Below are 16,017 nucleotides of genomic sequence, written 5' to 3'. Positions count from 1 at the left end.
AGACACAATGTTACAATGCAAGTTATAATGAAACGTAGTTTACACAAGGGTGAATAACAACACTGCTAGGATCCGAACTAGGGACGCAGCAAGGTAGGATCACAGTCATTATATCTACAGTGACAAGAGTAGTGCGATTATTTATTATTAGTCCTCATTTTGGCTCAGTTTTAGAGTTCTAAGCCCTGATGGTATAAGGGTAGGATGTTTTTAAAAACCGTCTGAGGCCAAAGGTTTTGCAAATCACCTCGAATAAGTCTTTTGCGATTATTTATTATTAGTCCTCAATTTATCTCGTACTATATTTTAGGAGTGGAGACATTAAAAAAAAAAAAAAAAAATTATATACTACTAATTCAAGAGAGAGAATTTCTAATTAAGAAATTTTATTTCATATCATGTAATCAAGTAAGAGAAGATCTCAGGTGTGCAAAAAAAAAAAAAAAAAAAAGATCTACGTAAGCCATAATACCAGCAGTGAGTTTCATGTTAGATTTTGAAATGTCACCATAGATTTTCCACGGTTTGTCACATTTTGCTTCGACGTACCTAGCAGTAAGCATGGACTATCTATGACGCTGGCAAGTCAACAATGGTTCCCTGGTATAGAGGTCGAAGTGTGCAAATCATGTTAGATTTTGAATGTCAATATTGCAGACACGAAAGGGCGAACTTCTTTTCAAGAAATTTTATTTCATATCATGTAATCAAAGAAAAACTACACAATGATACCGCAAAAAAAAAAAAAAAAGGGAACATTATTCAGCAGCTTTCACTGGACTCTATGAAGCTGAGGGAGTTCATTCTATGTTAGGGGGTGCAATTCAATATGTTAACAAGGGAACATTATTCAGCAGCTTTCACTGGACTCTATGAAGCTGAGGGAGTTCATTCTATATAGAGGGGGTGCAATTCAATATGTTAACAAGGGAACATTATTCAGCAGCTTTCACTGGACTCTATGAAGCTGAGGGAGTTCATTCTATATAGAGGGGGTGCAATTCAATATGTTAACAAGGGAACATTATTCAGCAGCTTTCACTGGACTCTATGAAGCTGAGGGAGTTCATTCTATATAGAGGGGGTGCAATTCAATATGTTAACAAGGGAACATTATTCAGCAGCTTTCACTGGACTCTATGAAGCTGAGGGAGTTCATTCTATATAGAGGGGGTGCAATTCAATATGTTAACAAGGGAACATTATTCAGCAGCTTTCACTGGACTCTATGAAGCTGAGGGAGTTCATTCTATATAGAGGGGGTGCAATTCAATATGTAAATTCTGTACAGAGGGGGATGCAAAACTTGGCCACAGCGCTGTCTCAGTTGATATGTCCGATTCTGTTATCTACTTAATTTCTCAAGTTAGGATGTAGTTTTAGAAGTCACCACTAGAGGGTCTGTTTTACAGTAGTGTCAGGACGGCTGTCACGGTCTAAAAACAATTGCAAGATATGACACTATTCAAACAGATTTAATAAAGCAGACTGAAAAACAAACAAAATAAAATACATCTGTTTAAGCAACAAATCCTCCTCAATCTACCTGGGAAAAGAATCAATGCTGAATTGTACGAATATCATCTATTGTAGGAGGGATATATATAGATATAGTATAGCATTATATATATATAATATATATATAAATATATATTATATATATTATTAAGTAAATTCATTTAACTTGGTACAAGCCCGTTTCTTTAACCTTCAAAATAAATAGATTATTCGCCAAAAACGGGAGGGGGGGGGGGGGGGGGGGGGGGGGGGGGGGGGGGGGTGTCTATATTTGTTTGTTTTGTGTTAAGATTTTCACGTGCACGATTCATTAACCCGCAACGGCAAGAAACTACAACTCCCAGAATCCACCGCGGCCGGCGGGAGGCGTTCTCTCTCGTTTGTGGGTGAATTGGCTACCAGTGAATAAAACATTAACATTAATAAAACATAAATACATAGAAATTTATAAAATATATATTTTCTTTTTTTGAAAAGACATAATGATATATTTCGAGTTTCAGATTCTATCGGTCGCTATGGCTACAGCCATATCCGCCCGCCCCCTGAACATCCGGGGCCTGTGGCTTCTCTGTCTATTGCTGATTGTTTTGAGTTTCCTGGGAAGGTAAATATTTTATTATTATTATTATTATTTTAAATATAAATAAATCACTTCAGAGAAGTTAATAATTCCGGCAGGTTTGTTGTAATAAGACCCTCAAGTCGTGCGAAACAGCCCGGGTTTTGTTCTCCGGGACGAGTTTTGTCGTTTTATTTTTGTAAAAAATAAAATTGTCCAGGCGAATTTGAATTCTGCAAATGCGCGGATCTTTACCAAAACATCCGATATAAAACTTGCTTATCGGTTGTGCGCGAATGCAGGTCGATCTCTTTTTCACGATGCAAAGCCTTGCAATGTTACAATCGTCCGTGATCCAAAAATAGTTAATGCTTTTATTATTATTATTATTATTATTATTATTATTATTATTATTATTATTATCTAAGCTTGCGATGTGACTGCAATATCTAAGCAACGCGTTGCTATCACATTCCAAAAAACAAAAAACAACACAAAATAATATTACATGTGTACAGTATTAGATTGACATAAGTGTATCAATGGCTACCGCATTCGTATACTGATATATTAAATTTTAAAATGAATTTATTATTCTTATGCTTATTTATATTATTATTATTGTTGTTGTTGTTATTGTTATTAGTTTTATTGAAATTGTGAGTTTGAGCAGGGTTAGAAACTCACACTAGCCCTGCTGCTGCTGCACCCAGTCCTGGGGTTCAGAGCTCCCCTCAATGAAGTCTATTATTATTAATATTGCAATGATCAGGAGCCAGGAGTTTGAGCAGGGTTACAAACTCACACTAGCCCTGCTGCTGCTGCACCCAGTCCTGGGGTTCAGAGCTCCCCTCAATGAAGTCTATTATTATTAATATTGCAATGATCAGGAGCCAGGAGTTTGAGCAGGGTTACAAACTCACACTAGCCCTGCTGCTGCTGCACCCAGTCCTGGGGTTCAGAGCTCCCCTCAATGAAGTCTATTATTATTAATATTGCAATGATCAGGAGCCAGGAGTTTGAGCAGGGTTAGAAACTCACACTAGCCCTGCTGCTGCTGCACCCAGTCCTGGGGTTCAGAGCTCCCCTCAATGAAGTCTAGTATTATTAATATTGCAATGATCAGGAGCCAGGAGTTTGAGCAGGGTTAGAAACTCACACTAGCCCTGCTGCTGCTGCACCCAGTCCTGGGGTTCAGAGCTCCCCTCAGTGAAGTCTAGTATTATTAATATTGCAATGATCAGGAGCCAGGAGTTTGAGCAGGGTTAGAAACTCACACTAGCCCTGCTGCTGCACCCAGTCCTGGGGTTCAGAGCTCCCCTCAATGAAGTCCTCAAACTCCTTTTGCACAGCAGTGTGATCCAGTCCAGGTTTCACTACCAGCTGAAGTCAGGTGCCCCACGGTGGTCTAGTGAAACCAGGACTGGATCACACTGCTGTGCAGCGGGAGTCTGATTATTAAACTCCTAGTGAAAGCAGGACTGGATCACACTGCTGTGCAGCGGGAGTCTGATTATTAAACTCCTAGTGAAAGCAGGACTGGATCACACTGCTGTGCAGCAGGAGTCTGATTATTAAACTCCTAGTGAAAGCAGGACTGGATCACACTGCTGTGCAGCGGGAGTCTGATTATTAAACTCCTAGTGAAACCAGGACTGGATCACACCGCTGTGCAGCGGGAGTCTGATTATTAAACTCCTAGTGAAAGCAGGACTGGATCACACTGCTGTGCAGCGGGAGTCTGATTCCCAGCCCTGATACCAAAAAAAAAACCCAAAAAAACATTGAAAAGCACAGCTGTAAAACCTACATTTGTGTTGCGCATAGTTAAAATTTTAAAGTAGAAATATTTAGGAGAGCATTTAGGGAGTACAGTGAATGGAAGAGAAAATTATCTACTGACGCCCCTATTCTGTCTTCTACAGGAAAGCCAATCAGCTGTCTGGCTGTGATATTCTGCTTACCAGAGAGAGAGAGAGAGAGAGAGAGAGAGAGAGAGATAGTGGAGAGGAAGAGAGCAGTCTTGAAGGCGAATCGTCTGTCTGCAGTGCCACTCCGAGGCCCCCAGGTGGCAGCGGCGAGACCATGTCGGCAGTGGGGGCGGGAAAGCGGGCCTCGCAGGGGGGGGACAGCCCCTCTGGACCCCCAGAGAAGAAAGGGAAGAGAGAGGAGAAGACCACCACCACCACCCTCATCGAGCCCATCCGCCTGGGACGGGTGTGCTCCACTGTGAGTCTCGCTCCCTCATTTTGCTGGCTAGGACTACGGCTCCCAGCATGCCTCTGCACCCGCGGTAGCCATGGTGAGGCATGCCGGGAGCTGTAGTTCTTTATGCTGCGGTCTTGTGTCCCAAACGATACAGACCTCTATTACGATACATCATGTTCAGCTGTAGTATAGAGATGTGACAATCAATTGATTATATTTATCTCTGTCTCTCTTGCTCGCCCTTCCACCCCTCTCTCCCTCCCTCTCTCTCTCTCCCTGTATCTCTGTCTCTCCCTCTGTCTCAATTTCACGCTGCCCCCCCCCCCCGCAGGAGGAGCTGGACCTCAAGGTGTTGCAGTTCAAGAACAAGAAGCTGGCAGAGCGACTGGAGCAGAGGCAGGCCATCGAGGACGAGCTGAGAGAGAAGATCGAGAAGCTGGAGAAGAGGCAGGCGACCGACGACGCAACCCTGCTTATAGTGAACCGGTACTGGAGCCAGGTGAGGGGAGGGGGGTGGTGGAGAGAGGCCAGGGACTCCAGCTGCACAGCAGTGTGTGATTTTTATCTGAGTTTGATTTTCTTTTTTTCTTTTTGTCTTTATGTCTTGTAGCTGGATGAAAACGTGCAGATTTTGCTCCAGAGATACGACCCCGAGCTGCCCCCACCCCCGGCCCTAGCCCCGGCGGAGGTGAAGCCAGACGGGCAGACCCCGGAAATCCAGCCCCAGGCCTCAGCGGAGGAGCCGGGACTGTCCGCGGAAGGGGGAGAGGATGGCTCTGCCTGCGGTGAGTGGAGAGATAGAGGCGCCCAGGGAAGCAGAGCGAGTCCGTTTTTTGAGTATATATATATTTTTTTTACATAATAAAATCTTTTTCTTCTCTCTCTCTCTTTTCTCATCCCTCTCCCCTCCTCTCTCCCCTCTATCTTTCTTCTTCCCTCTCTTCTCCCCCGCCTCTTCAGACAGAGGAGGAGGGGGAGGGGAGAAGGAGAAAGAGTCTCTCCCTCCTCCTCTCAAGGACCACTCTTTCTCACCCCCCACCACCTCCCCCCACCCACTCCCTCTCATCATCTCTCCGCAGCGAAGTAGAGACGTCGCGACCCCTATGGCTCCTCCCCCCCGGTCCCCGCTGATCTCCCCGAGCCCATGCTCTCGTTCCTGGCCACGCTGGCCAGCAGCAGCAGTGAGGAGATGGAGCTGCAACTGCAGGACCGGATGGGCTTCTCCAAGCGCGCCGTGTCTCACATCGTGCGGGTGTTCGAGAGGCTGCACCGCAGGATCGAGGGGCTGTGTGAGAGAGTGCTCTGCGCAGGTAAATACGATGCAATACAATACAGCACACACACTGCACCAGAGCATTGAGAGGTGTGTGTGTGTGATCTGGGTTCCTCTTGTTCAGTGCATTCAGCAAGTCTCCTCTTGTGTCCAGCAGCCCAGGACGATGCAGGGAGAGAGGCGCTGTCTGTGAACAGGGAGCTGTCTGGAGAGAACCATCGGCTGCAGGACCTAGCTATGCAGCTGCAGGAAAAACATCACAAGATGTCCTTGGAGGTGAGACCACCTGAGTCAGGGAAGGTTCGCTGGTTCAGCGGTTAGAGAAAAAGGGGTCTAGGTACCACGAGGTTCAAATCCTGGTTCAGCCACTGACTCTGGGCGGGCGTAAAACGACAGTAATACATTTTAAAGTCTGACATAAAGGTCTGAAGTCAGGACAGCTATCGCTTGCGGCCACAGGGAGGGAGGGAGAATCTCAGAGTGTGTTTCCGTGTTCTCGGTTTAAACGCAGTCTCTCAATGACATGATTTTTCCTGAAACCAATCAGAAAAAGAAAAAAACGTCAGCAGGAGTCCACATGTGTTCTAACTGTAGCTTCAAAGCATCTGGTTCAGTCCAGTTTCTCTTTGGTTGTGTCTGCGTTGATGACTCTCTCTCATTCTCTTCTCTTCTCTCTCTCTCTCTGTCTCTCCTCTGTCCTCACTCTCTCTCCAGTACAATGAACTGGTTGACAAGGTGACCTCCTCGGAGACGAAGGTATCAGAGATGGAGACGAGCATCGAGGATCTGCAATGGGACATCGAGAAACTGCGGAAGAGAGAACAGAAACTGAACAAGCACCTGGCAGAAGCACTGGAGCAGGTAACACACGCACGCGCACGAGAAAGCACACGCTCGCACACACGCACACACGAGAAAGCACACTGAGACACACATACTGAGACGCATACGCTGAGACACACACACAGTCAACTCTTCAAGGAAGGCTTGCTGGTCCAGCTGTTAGAGAAAAGGGGTCTTGATACCAGGAGGTTCAAATCCTGGCTCAGCCACTGACTCGCTGCGTGTGTGTGTGAGACCCTGAGCGAGTCACTTCACCTCCTTGTGCTCCCCCCCCCCCCCTCCAGTCTCTGGAAGTTGCTTTGGTCAGTGGCTGAGCCTGGATTTTAACCTCCTGGTCTAAAAACCCTTTAACTGCTGGAGCAGCGAGCCTGTGTGACAGCAGGACACAGTGAGGTTTTAGTGTCTCGTGGATTTCTGATGTGCTCTGCGTCTCTCTCCCTCTACAGCTGAACTCCGGCTACGACACATCAGGGAACTCTGGTGCGCTGCAAGGAGGACAGATCACTCTGAACATGCAGAAGGTGAGTGAGTGTGTGTGCATGAGGTAGCGAGAGGGAGAACCAAGGGTTTAAAATCCATCCATGTTAGAGCCCAAACGCTAGTCTGCTTGACTCAGTTTAGTTTCAGTAACACTGATGAAGGCGCTAGGGCCCAAACGCTTCAGCAGTGGCCCGCTCCGGTCCGTGAGAACTTGTGCAGGTTTCCGTTCCAGATGATCTCTAAATTACTGACTTAACTGTTTCAAGTCGTTAGAAGTTGATGATTTTGAGGGTAGCCTAATAAAACCTGCCAGACCTGCTTGAACGCTTGTTTTAATTTCTCTCTTCTTTCTCTCCCCTCTCTTCTCTCCCTTTCTGTCCCCTCTCTTCTCTTTCCCCCTCCTCTTTCTCCCTCTCCTTTTTTCCCATCTCCTCTTTCGCCCTGTTTTCTTTCTTTGTCCCTTCCTTTCTCCTCTTCCCTCTCCTTTCTCCCTTTCTATTTTCCCCTTCTCCTCTCTCTTCTCTTCCCTCTCTCTCTCCCCCGTTCAGTTTGAGATGCTGAACGCAGAGCTGGAGCAGAATCAGGAGCTGGCGAACAGCCGCATGGCAGAGCTGGAGAAGCTGCAGCAGGACTTGCAGGAGGCCGTGAGAGAGAACGAGAAGCTGAAGGTGAGAGAGCAGGGATCCGAATCAGGCTCCTATTGCACAGCAGCGTGATCCAGTCCAGGTTTTACTACCAGCTTGATCAGCCCCCAGTATGTCTAGGGAACAAGCTCAGGTGTGTCTTATTACTAAACTCCCAGTGAAACCAGGACTGGATCAAACTGCTGTGTAACGGGAGTCTTATTCCCATCCTTGCAGTAAATACAGCTCTGGCCTTCCCTCTCTGTGCTTTACAATGCTTCCTGATGCTTTACCACACCTCTCTGTGCTTTGCAATGCTTCCCTATGCTTTACCATACCTATCTGTGCTTTACAATGCTTCCCTGTGCTTTACCACACCTCTCTGTGCTTTACAATGCTTCCCGATGCTTTACTATACCTCTCTGTGCTTTACAATGCTTCCCGATGCTTTACCACACCTCTCTGTGCTTTACAATGCTTCCCTATGCTTTACCACACCTCTCTGTGCTTTACAATGCTTCCCTATGCTTTACCACACCTCTCTGTGCTTTACAATGCTTCCTTATGCTTTACCAGACCTCTCTATGCTTTACAATGCTTCCCTATGCTTTACCACACCTCTCTGTGCTTTACAATGCTTCCCGATGCTTTATCACACTTTGCTGTGCTTTGACTGGAGGATACTCTTGTGAGAGCGCTTGCTGTGCAGTAGGTAAGGCAGGCAGTGAGAGTCGGAGCGGTCCTGAAGTTCCGCTGTGTTTTTAACAGATGGATCTGCACAATGTCCCGGAGGAGGTGCTGAAGGAGACTCCAGAGTACAGGTGCCTGCAGGCTCAGTTCTCTCTGCTGTACAGCGAGAGCCTGCAGGTGAAAACCCACCTGGACGAGGCCAGAGCCCTGCTTCTGAGCACCAAGAACGCGCACCTGAGACAGATCGAGCACATGGAGGTATAGAAGCACTCTCCCTCCCTCCCTCTCTCTCCCCTACTCTGTTCAGAGTGACAAGCTCTCTATTCAGAAGTTGCACAGGGATGTGATTCAGCTCTCTCTCCCTCTCTCTCTCTCTCTCTCTCACACTCCCTCTCTGTTCAGAGTGATGAGCTCTCTCTTCAGAAAAAGCTGCGCACGGAGGTGATTCAGCTGGAGGACACGCTGGCTCAGGTCCGGAAGGAGTATGAGATGCTGAGGATCGAATTCGAGCAGAACCTGGCAGCCAACGAGCAAGCAGGTAAAACAAGCAAGCAAGCAAACAAACCGACCGCGATCCAGCGATTATCAGGGCTGTTGCACCTCAATGTTAGGACCAGAGCCACACGAACAGATAGATAGGGTTGTCCAGGACAGAGCCCTCCTCAGAAATCAGGGGCTGACAATCGGCCGCGAGGATTGCCGGTGCGGATTACGGCTGATTCACCCGTTCACAGTGAAATAGGAAGCAGCTGCTTGGGGTCTGTGATCGATCGCTCGCTGTTTCTCAAAGACTCTGCGGACAGCAGCGATCCACACAATCCCCAAGCAGCAGTAGCAGCAGTCAATGATGATGCAGAGTTCACCCCCCTAGTCTCTGTAAGTCTCTTCAAATGGAAGCATCAGCTTTTTAACAGAATAATAACGCACCCCCCTCCCCCCCACCTGTGCATTTCTCTCGCAGGCCCCATTAACAGGGAGATGCGTCACCTGATCAGCAGTCTACAGAATCACAACCACCAGCTGAAGGGGGACGTGCTGCGATACAAGAGGAAGCTGAGAGAGACGCAGGCAGAGATCTGCAAGGTGCACAGGGGTCTAATACATGCTTTACCAGACCTCTCTCGTGCTTTACAATGCTTCCCTATGCTTTACCAGACCTCTCTGTGCTTTACAATGCTTCCCTATGCTTTACCAGACCTCTCTGTGCTTTACAATGCTTCCCTATGCTTTACCACACCTCTCTGTGCTTTACAATGCTTTACAATGCTTCCCTATGCTTTACCACACCTCTCTGTGCTTTACAATGCTTCCCTATGCTTTACCAGACCTCTCTGTGCTTTACAATGCTTCCCTATGCTTTACCAGACCTCTCTGTGCTTTACAATGCTTCCCTATGCTTTACCAGACCTCTCTGTGCTTTACAATGCTTCCCTATGCTTTACCAGACCTCTCTGTGCTTTACAATGCTTCCCTGTGCTTTACCAGACCTCTCTGTGCTTTACAATGCTTCCCTATGCTTTACCAGACATCTCTGTGTTTGCAATGCTTCCCTGTGCTTTTACTGTGGGAAACTCATCTAAGATGAGTGCTGTTGTGTGGTTTGTGCCTCATCAGGTGCGCATGCAAACCAGTTTGGGCACCACTGGTCCCAATAGCGGCTCCGCTCCCTCCTCTTCGATCTGGGGGGGGGAAGGAGAGAACGAGCTGGCAGGCGTCAAGAAGGAGGTGAAGGAAGAGCCTGTGGAGGTGAAGAAAGAGGAGGAAGAGGAGAGGGAGAGGGAGAAGGAGAGAGAGAGGGAGAGGGAGAAGGAGCGAGAGAAGGAGGCGGAGAGGGAGAAGGAGAGGCAGAGGAGCGAGGAGATGAAAAAAAAGGATTCGGACGCCCTGAAACAGCTCCGCACAGAACTCAAGTGAGTGTCAGATCGCTGTCAGGGCTGGGAATGAGACTCCCGCTGCACAGCAGTGTGATCCAGTCCTGCTTTCTCTAGGAGTTTAATAATAAGACACACCTGAGCTAGTTGACTAGACACACTGGGGCTGATCAAGCTGGTAGTGAAACCTGGACTGGATCACGCTGCTGTGCAATAGGAGTCAGTTTCTTCTAGTTTCAGTAACACTGATGAAGGCACTAGAGCCCAAATGCTGATCTGCTATTAACAACCTGTTTATCTGTCTTTACTGACCTTATTAATACCGATGTCAAGGCCCAATTAGTTACTGATTATTCTGTCTCTCTCTCTCCCTCTCCCTCCCTCTCTCTCTGGAAAGCCCAGGAGTCTCAGAAGGAGATGAAGCTCTTGTTAGACATGTACAATATTTTTTCTCTCTCCCTCTCTCTCCCCCTCTCTCTCTCAGGAAAGCCCAGGAGTCTCAGGAGATGAAGCTCTTGTTAGACATGTACAATATTTTTTCTCTCTCCCTCTCTCTCTCCTCCCCCCCCCTCTCTCAGGAAAGCCCAGGAGTCTCAGAAGGAGATGAAGCTCTTGTTAGACATGTACAAGTCTGCCCCCAAGGAGCAGAGAGACAAAGTGCAGCTCATGGCAGCTGAGAGGAAGGCGAAGGCAGAGGCGAGTCTGTTACACAGTGGTTTGTTTTTGTTTGTTTGTTTAGGTTTGCCTCCAAACACCTGCCAGCGTCAAAGTTTCCAGCCTGTTCTGTTAAAAACGCACCCGATCTGAACGGAAACATTCAAATAAAAGCCTTTTTTAGTTGTTATTTTATGAAGCTCAGTTCTGAGGTTTGCAGGGATGCTGCTAGGGCGGGCCAGTCTGTTTCGATATTCACCGTTTCTTCAGGAAAAGTCTTCCACCTCGTTTTTGGACTGCTTGATCCTGGGTAACGTTAACAAGACTGGCGCTCAGTGGGGTCTGGGAAACAAGGCGATAAAATGGAAACGATTAAGCATAGATATTCGATGCTGTTGCTCTGGTCTGATTGTATTGCTGTGTGTGTGTATTTGTCTGTGTGTGTGTGTCTGTCTGTGTGTCTCCTGCGTCTGTCTGTTGCTGTGTGTCTGACTCTCTGCTCCGCTGGCGCCCCCAGGTGGAGGAGCTGCGGCAGCGCGTCCGGGACCTGGAGGAGAAGGAGGTGAAGGAGAGTAAGAAGCTGGCGGACGAGGATGCGCTCCGGAAGATCAAGCTGGCCGAGGAGCAGATCGAGCACCTGCAGAAGAAGCTGACGGCGACCAAGCAGGTGAGGAGAGAGGAGCGCTGGACTGGAGATACTGCAGTGGAGATGCAACCTCTTGATCCGCCCCTCCTTTGCGCTGGACTCTCCTGACCTCAGCACCCCGTCGCTGGACCCTCAGCTGATGCGCTGTCCTTGCCCTTTGTCACTGTAGATATAACTTGCTGTGATCCCAACTTGCTGCATCCTAGTTCATATTGTATTCTAGTAGTGTTGTTATTCAGCCCTTGCACTGCAAACTATACTGTGTTTAAATATGAAGCTCTCATTGTAACCCAGGACTGCCCTGAAACGCCTGTGTGAGTCACCTGGGATAAAGCAGACTGCCAAATTAAATATTAATAATTATGATTAAAAAAAAATAATGAAATGCTGTGACACTGCTAAGGCCTTGTGCTAACCCTTGCGCTCTCTCCCCCTCTCTCTCCTCTCCCTCCTCTCTCCCTCTCCTTCCTCTCTCCCTCCTCTCCCTCTTTCTCTCTACCCTCTTCTCTTCTTCCTCTCTCCCTCCCCTCTCTCTCTCCGTCCTTTCCCTCTTTCTCTGTCAGGAGGAGGAGGCTCTGCTCTCGGAGATGGACGTCACCGGCCAGGCGTTTGAGGACATGCAGGAGCAGAACATCCGTCTCACGCAGCAGCTCCGGGAGAAGGATGACGCCAACTTCAAGCTGATGAGCGAGAGGATCAAATCCAACCAGATCTACAAGCTGCTGAGGGAGGAAAAGGACGAGCTGGGAGAGCAGGTGCTCGCCCTCAAAACACAGGTGAGAGAGAGCGAGAGAGAGGATGGTTAAAAGGGGTCTTGATACCAGGAGGTTCAAATCCCAGCTCAGCCACTGACTCCCTGTGTGTGTTTGTGTGTGTGTGACACTGAGCAAGTCACTTCACCTCCTTGAGCTCCGTTCTTCTGATGAGACGTCAAACAAACAAGGTCCTATTGGAAGTGACTCTGCAGCAGCAGTTGTTGATGATGCAGAGTTCACCCCCCCCCAGTCTCTGCAAGTCGCTTTGGATAAAAGCATCTGCTGAGTGACTTATTTAGACTCTATTGTTATTATTATTATTATTATTATTATTATTATTATTATTAATAATCATTATACACTCTAGATATTACACTCAAACACAGAGATAGAGATAAGACCGGGTTCAGGAAGCTCTGCAGTACACGCTTATGAAGTCCTCTCCTCCCCTGTCCTCTCCTCCTCCTCTCTCCTCTCCTCTCCTCCCCCTCCCCTCTCTCCTCTCCTCTTCTCCTCCTCTCTCCTGTCTTAGGTGGACGCCCAGCTGCTGGTGGTTCAGAAGCTGGAGGAGAAGGAAGGCGTCCTGCAGAGCAGCCTGTCCACCATCGAGAAGGAGCTGGGGCTGAGGACTCAAGCACAGGAGCTCAACAAGAGGAAGGTAACAATGCACTCTCTGTGTGTGTGTGTCTCTGTGTGTGTGAGTGTGTCTCTCAGTGTGTGTGTTTGTTTGTCTCTGTGTGTGTGTGTTATGTTTATCTCTCCCCCTCTCTCTCTCACAGGCTGTAGAGGCTGCTCAGCTGGCTGAGGATCTAAAGGTCCAGTTGGAGCACACCCAGAACAAGCTGAGAGAGATCCAGACCTCCATGTCAGACAACAGGAGCGCCCGAGAGGGGGAGTCCTTCAACCTCAAGAGAGCCCAGGTGAGAGGGGAGAGGGGTACAGGTAACATTGAGAGAGTCCTTCAACTTCAAGAGCCCAGGTAACTGTGTGTGTGTGTGTTTATGTGTATAGAGACATAGGTAAAACTGAAGTGAGATTTTACTGTCTGAAGAGAGCTGGGATAGCATGGTGAGAACACTTCCTTCTCTCGCACGGCGAGTTTCTCTGCCTGTGTGTATGTGTTTACTCCTCTCCTCTCTGACTGTGTCTCTGTCACCCCCTGTGTGTGTGTCTGTCGCCCCCCTGTGTGTAGGAGGACCTGTCTCTGTGTGTGTGTCTCTGACCCTGTCTCTCTGTCGCCCCCCTGTGTGCAGGAGGACCTGTCTCGGCTGCGCAGGCGGCTGGAGAAGCAGAAGAAGGTGGAGGTGTACACCGACGCAGACGAGATCCTGCAGGAGGAGATCAACCAGTACAAGGTGGGAGAGGAGAGAGGAGGAGAGAGGAGAGGGGCACGGTACTCTCACATTGAGATATAGAGATAGAACACCGTGAATCTACGCAGCTTCCTTCTAGAATCGGAACCCCGCCTCAGAACTGTCTGTCTCCGTGTTCCTAGAACTATCACCTCTGAATCACTGCAGCTTTCAGACTGAAACAGCAACGAGCTGTAGGTTTTAATAAATCACTTTTCTTCATTTTATGTCTGTTGTGTGTGAGTCAGCAGTCACTGACTCAAAACACCGGTCCAATTTAGCCGAACTGCCCCCAGTGAGAAAATCATGGATGTGAATGACTGTTCCCCCTGTCTCTAACGGCCTGTGTGTATCTCTGTGTGTGTCTCCCTGTCTCTGATCGCTGTGTCTCTCTCTCGTGTGTTCCCCCCGGTCTCTGATCGCTGCATGTCTCTCGTGTGTTCCCAGGCGAAGCTGCGGTGCCCGTGCTGCAACACGCGTGACAAGGAGACGGTGCTCACCAAGTGCTTCCATGTGTTCTGCTTCGAGTGCCTGAAGACGAGGTACGACACGAGGCAGAGGAAGTGCCCAAAGTGCAACGCAGCCTTCGGAGCCAACGACTTCCACCGGATCTACATCAACTGAGAGGAGAGGAGAGGGGAGGGGAGCCAACGACTTCCACCGGATCTACATCAACTGAGAGGAGAGGAGAGGAGAAGAGAGGGGAGGGGAGCCAACGACTTCCACCGGATCTACATCAACTGAGAGGAGAGGAGAGGGGAGGGGAGCCAACGACTTCCACCGGATCTACATCAACTGAGAGGAGAGGAGAGGGGAGGGGAGCCAACGACTTCCACCGGATCTACATGAGAGGAGAGAGGAGCAACTGGACAAGACTGCCCCCTCACATCCACACCGAGAGTCCAACTACTGACATTGGAGAGCAGGGCTAGAGTAGAAACGAAGCTATATTTAGAACTGTAGATTTTAACAGAGAATTTTTTTTTTTTTTTATAAAGGCAGGTTGTACCGTCTCTTCTTTTGGTTGATTTGCCTGAATTCAGATTTTTTTTTTTTTTCCTACAACCCCTTGTCTCCCATCCCAGCTCCCCTAAAACGAAGTTGGACCCTTTTTAGCAACACTGAAAGAAATATGATCAAAAGAACAGAGATGCCGAAATGATTCAGACTGTTTCTCTTGAGTTTCGACAGTTTTTCGAGTTCCTGTTGACATTTAAGTTATGAATTAGTCATTTTAGCAGACGCTTTTATCCAGAGCGACTGGCAGAGATTAGGGGGGGTGAACTCTGCATCTTCTACAGCTGCTGCTGCTGCAGAGTCTCTTCCAATAGGACCTCGTTTGTTTTGCGTCTCGTCCGAAGGACGGAGCACAGGGAGGTGAAGTGACTTGCTCAGGGTCTCGCACACACATGCACACACACACACACACACACAGAGTCAGTGGCTGAGCCAGGATTTTAACCTCTTAATTATGAAGAGCCCTTTTCAAAGTTCAATTTGTAAAGAAGATCAACATTTGACCAGAACTGCAGACAAACAAAACCAAAAAAAAATGAACACAGGGCATGGCTTGACAAAGATGATAACCATAACTTAGTTGTTAAAATGACATTTTTCATCGCGCTGGTAATTAACTAGCAAGAGTTTAAAGCCTTGTAAGCCTGTACATAATTGACCTTTTAATGAAGTGATTTCTCCTTTGGCTTTGGGCCAAACTGTCACTTAATCTGTTATCTAGCTGAGTTAGACTTCAATCCTAAAAGCAATGGTCAAGGGATAATTAGAAAAAACAGTTTTAAAAAAAGAGATCGGACAGAAGGAAGGCATATGAGAGAGGGGACTTCACAACACAATTCAACAGGGGCTACTGAAAATTGGGAAAATAATCTTTTGGTGCTGCAGAAATATATAGATCTAATATTTAATGAGACTTGGAAGTCTAAGTGAGTGCAGCTGGATTGCTGTTTTTTTTTTTTTAATATATGTATTTTTTTCAATGTTATGTCTTTCAAATCCTGTGAAGTGAGGGAGGCGATATTTACGTTTTTAATTGGGGGAGGGAGATCAGTGATATTTGCATACATTTGCTTTCTGCCTACCCGCCAGCCAGCATCACTGCCCCCGATTGGACCAGAGAGACTTGACTGAATAACGAGACATGCCATTGGACCAGAAAGACAGGTCCGTGTGACCAGAACATTATATATATATATATATATATATATATATATATATATATATATATATATATATATATATATATATATATATATATATAATTTGGTTTGTCATTTCGATGTTGTCAATTTTGTTTGTTGTTGTTGTTATTATTAATAATGATATTAATAATTTCTACTGAAACTTTACAACTGCCGTTGCATAATACATTAAAAATGCAAAGACTAATTGTTTTTCTTTCGCCTTTATTTTATTTTTTCTTTCTTACTGGAGGTGTAAGATTTCGAAAGAGATTTTTAAACTTTTAACTTCCGATCAGAGGTCGCGGGTAACCCGATCACAAGCCGAGGTTAGCCGAACTGAA

At 47.3% G+C, this 16,017-nt stretch overlaps 1 protein-coding gene across 1 annotated transcript; it reads left to right on the top strand.

Moving 5' to 3' along the window:
* The first annotated feature begins 2,059 nt into the window (after positions 1-2,059).
* LOC121305210 (E3 ubiquitin-protein ligase BRE1B-like) lies at positions 2,060-14,768 on the top strand. Its single transcript, XM_041236752.1, has 20 exons — positions 2,060-2,125; positions 4,006-4,309; positions 4,620-4,787; positions 4,899-5,108; positions 5,376-5,598; positions 5,716-5,837; positions 6,276-6,422; positions 6,851-6,925; positions 7,433-7,552; positions 8,276-8,455; positions 8,600-8,735; positions 9,159-9,280; positions 9,812-10,107; positions 10,647-10,764; positions 11,240-11,389; positions 11,932-12,144; positions 12,656-12,781; positions 12,903-13,043; positions 13,377-13,478; positions 13,923-14,768. Exons 2-20 carry the CDS (start codon positions 4,166-4,168, stop codon positions 14,097-14,099), a joined length of 2,970 nt encoding a protein of 989 aa, XP_041092686.1. The 5' UTR covers positions 2,060-2,125; positions 4,006-4,165; the 3' UTR covers positions 14,100-14,768.
* Positions 14,769-16,017: the final 1,249 nt, after the last annotated feature.

Source organism: Polyodon spathula, chromosome 42 (assembly GCF_017654505.1).
Source record: "Polyodon spathula isolate WHYD16114869_AA chromosome 42, ASM1765450v1, whole genome shotgun sequence".
Taxonomy (NCBI): Eukaryota; Metazoa; Chordata; class Actinopteri; order Acipenseriformes; family Polyodontidae; genus Polyodon; species Polyodon spathula.
Note: the sequence above shows the minus strand (reverse complement) of the source record. Positions and strands in the feature narration are given on the sequence as shown.

Bases quoted from the DNA above. Each gene is read 5' to 3' on its own strand.
- LOC121305210 (XM_041236752.1), top strand. From the start codon at position 4,166: ATGTCGGCAGTGGGGGCGGGAAAGCGGGCCTCGCAGGGGGGGGACAGC. The intron at 5,599-5,715 runs GTAAATACGATG...TCTTGTGTCCAG, and splicing joins TGAGAGAGTGCTCTGCGCAG to CAGCCCAGGACGATGCAGGG. The intron at 12,145-12,655 runs GTGAGAGAGAGC...CTCCTGTCTTAG, and splicing joins TGCTCGCCCTCAAAACACAG to GTGGACGCCCAGCTGCTGGT.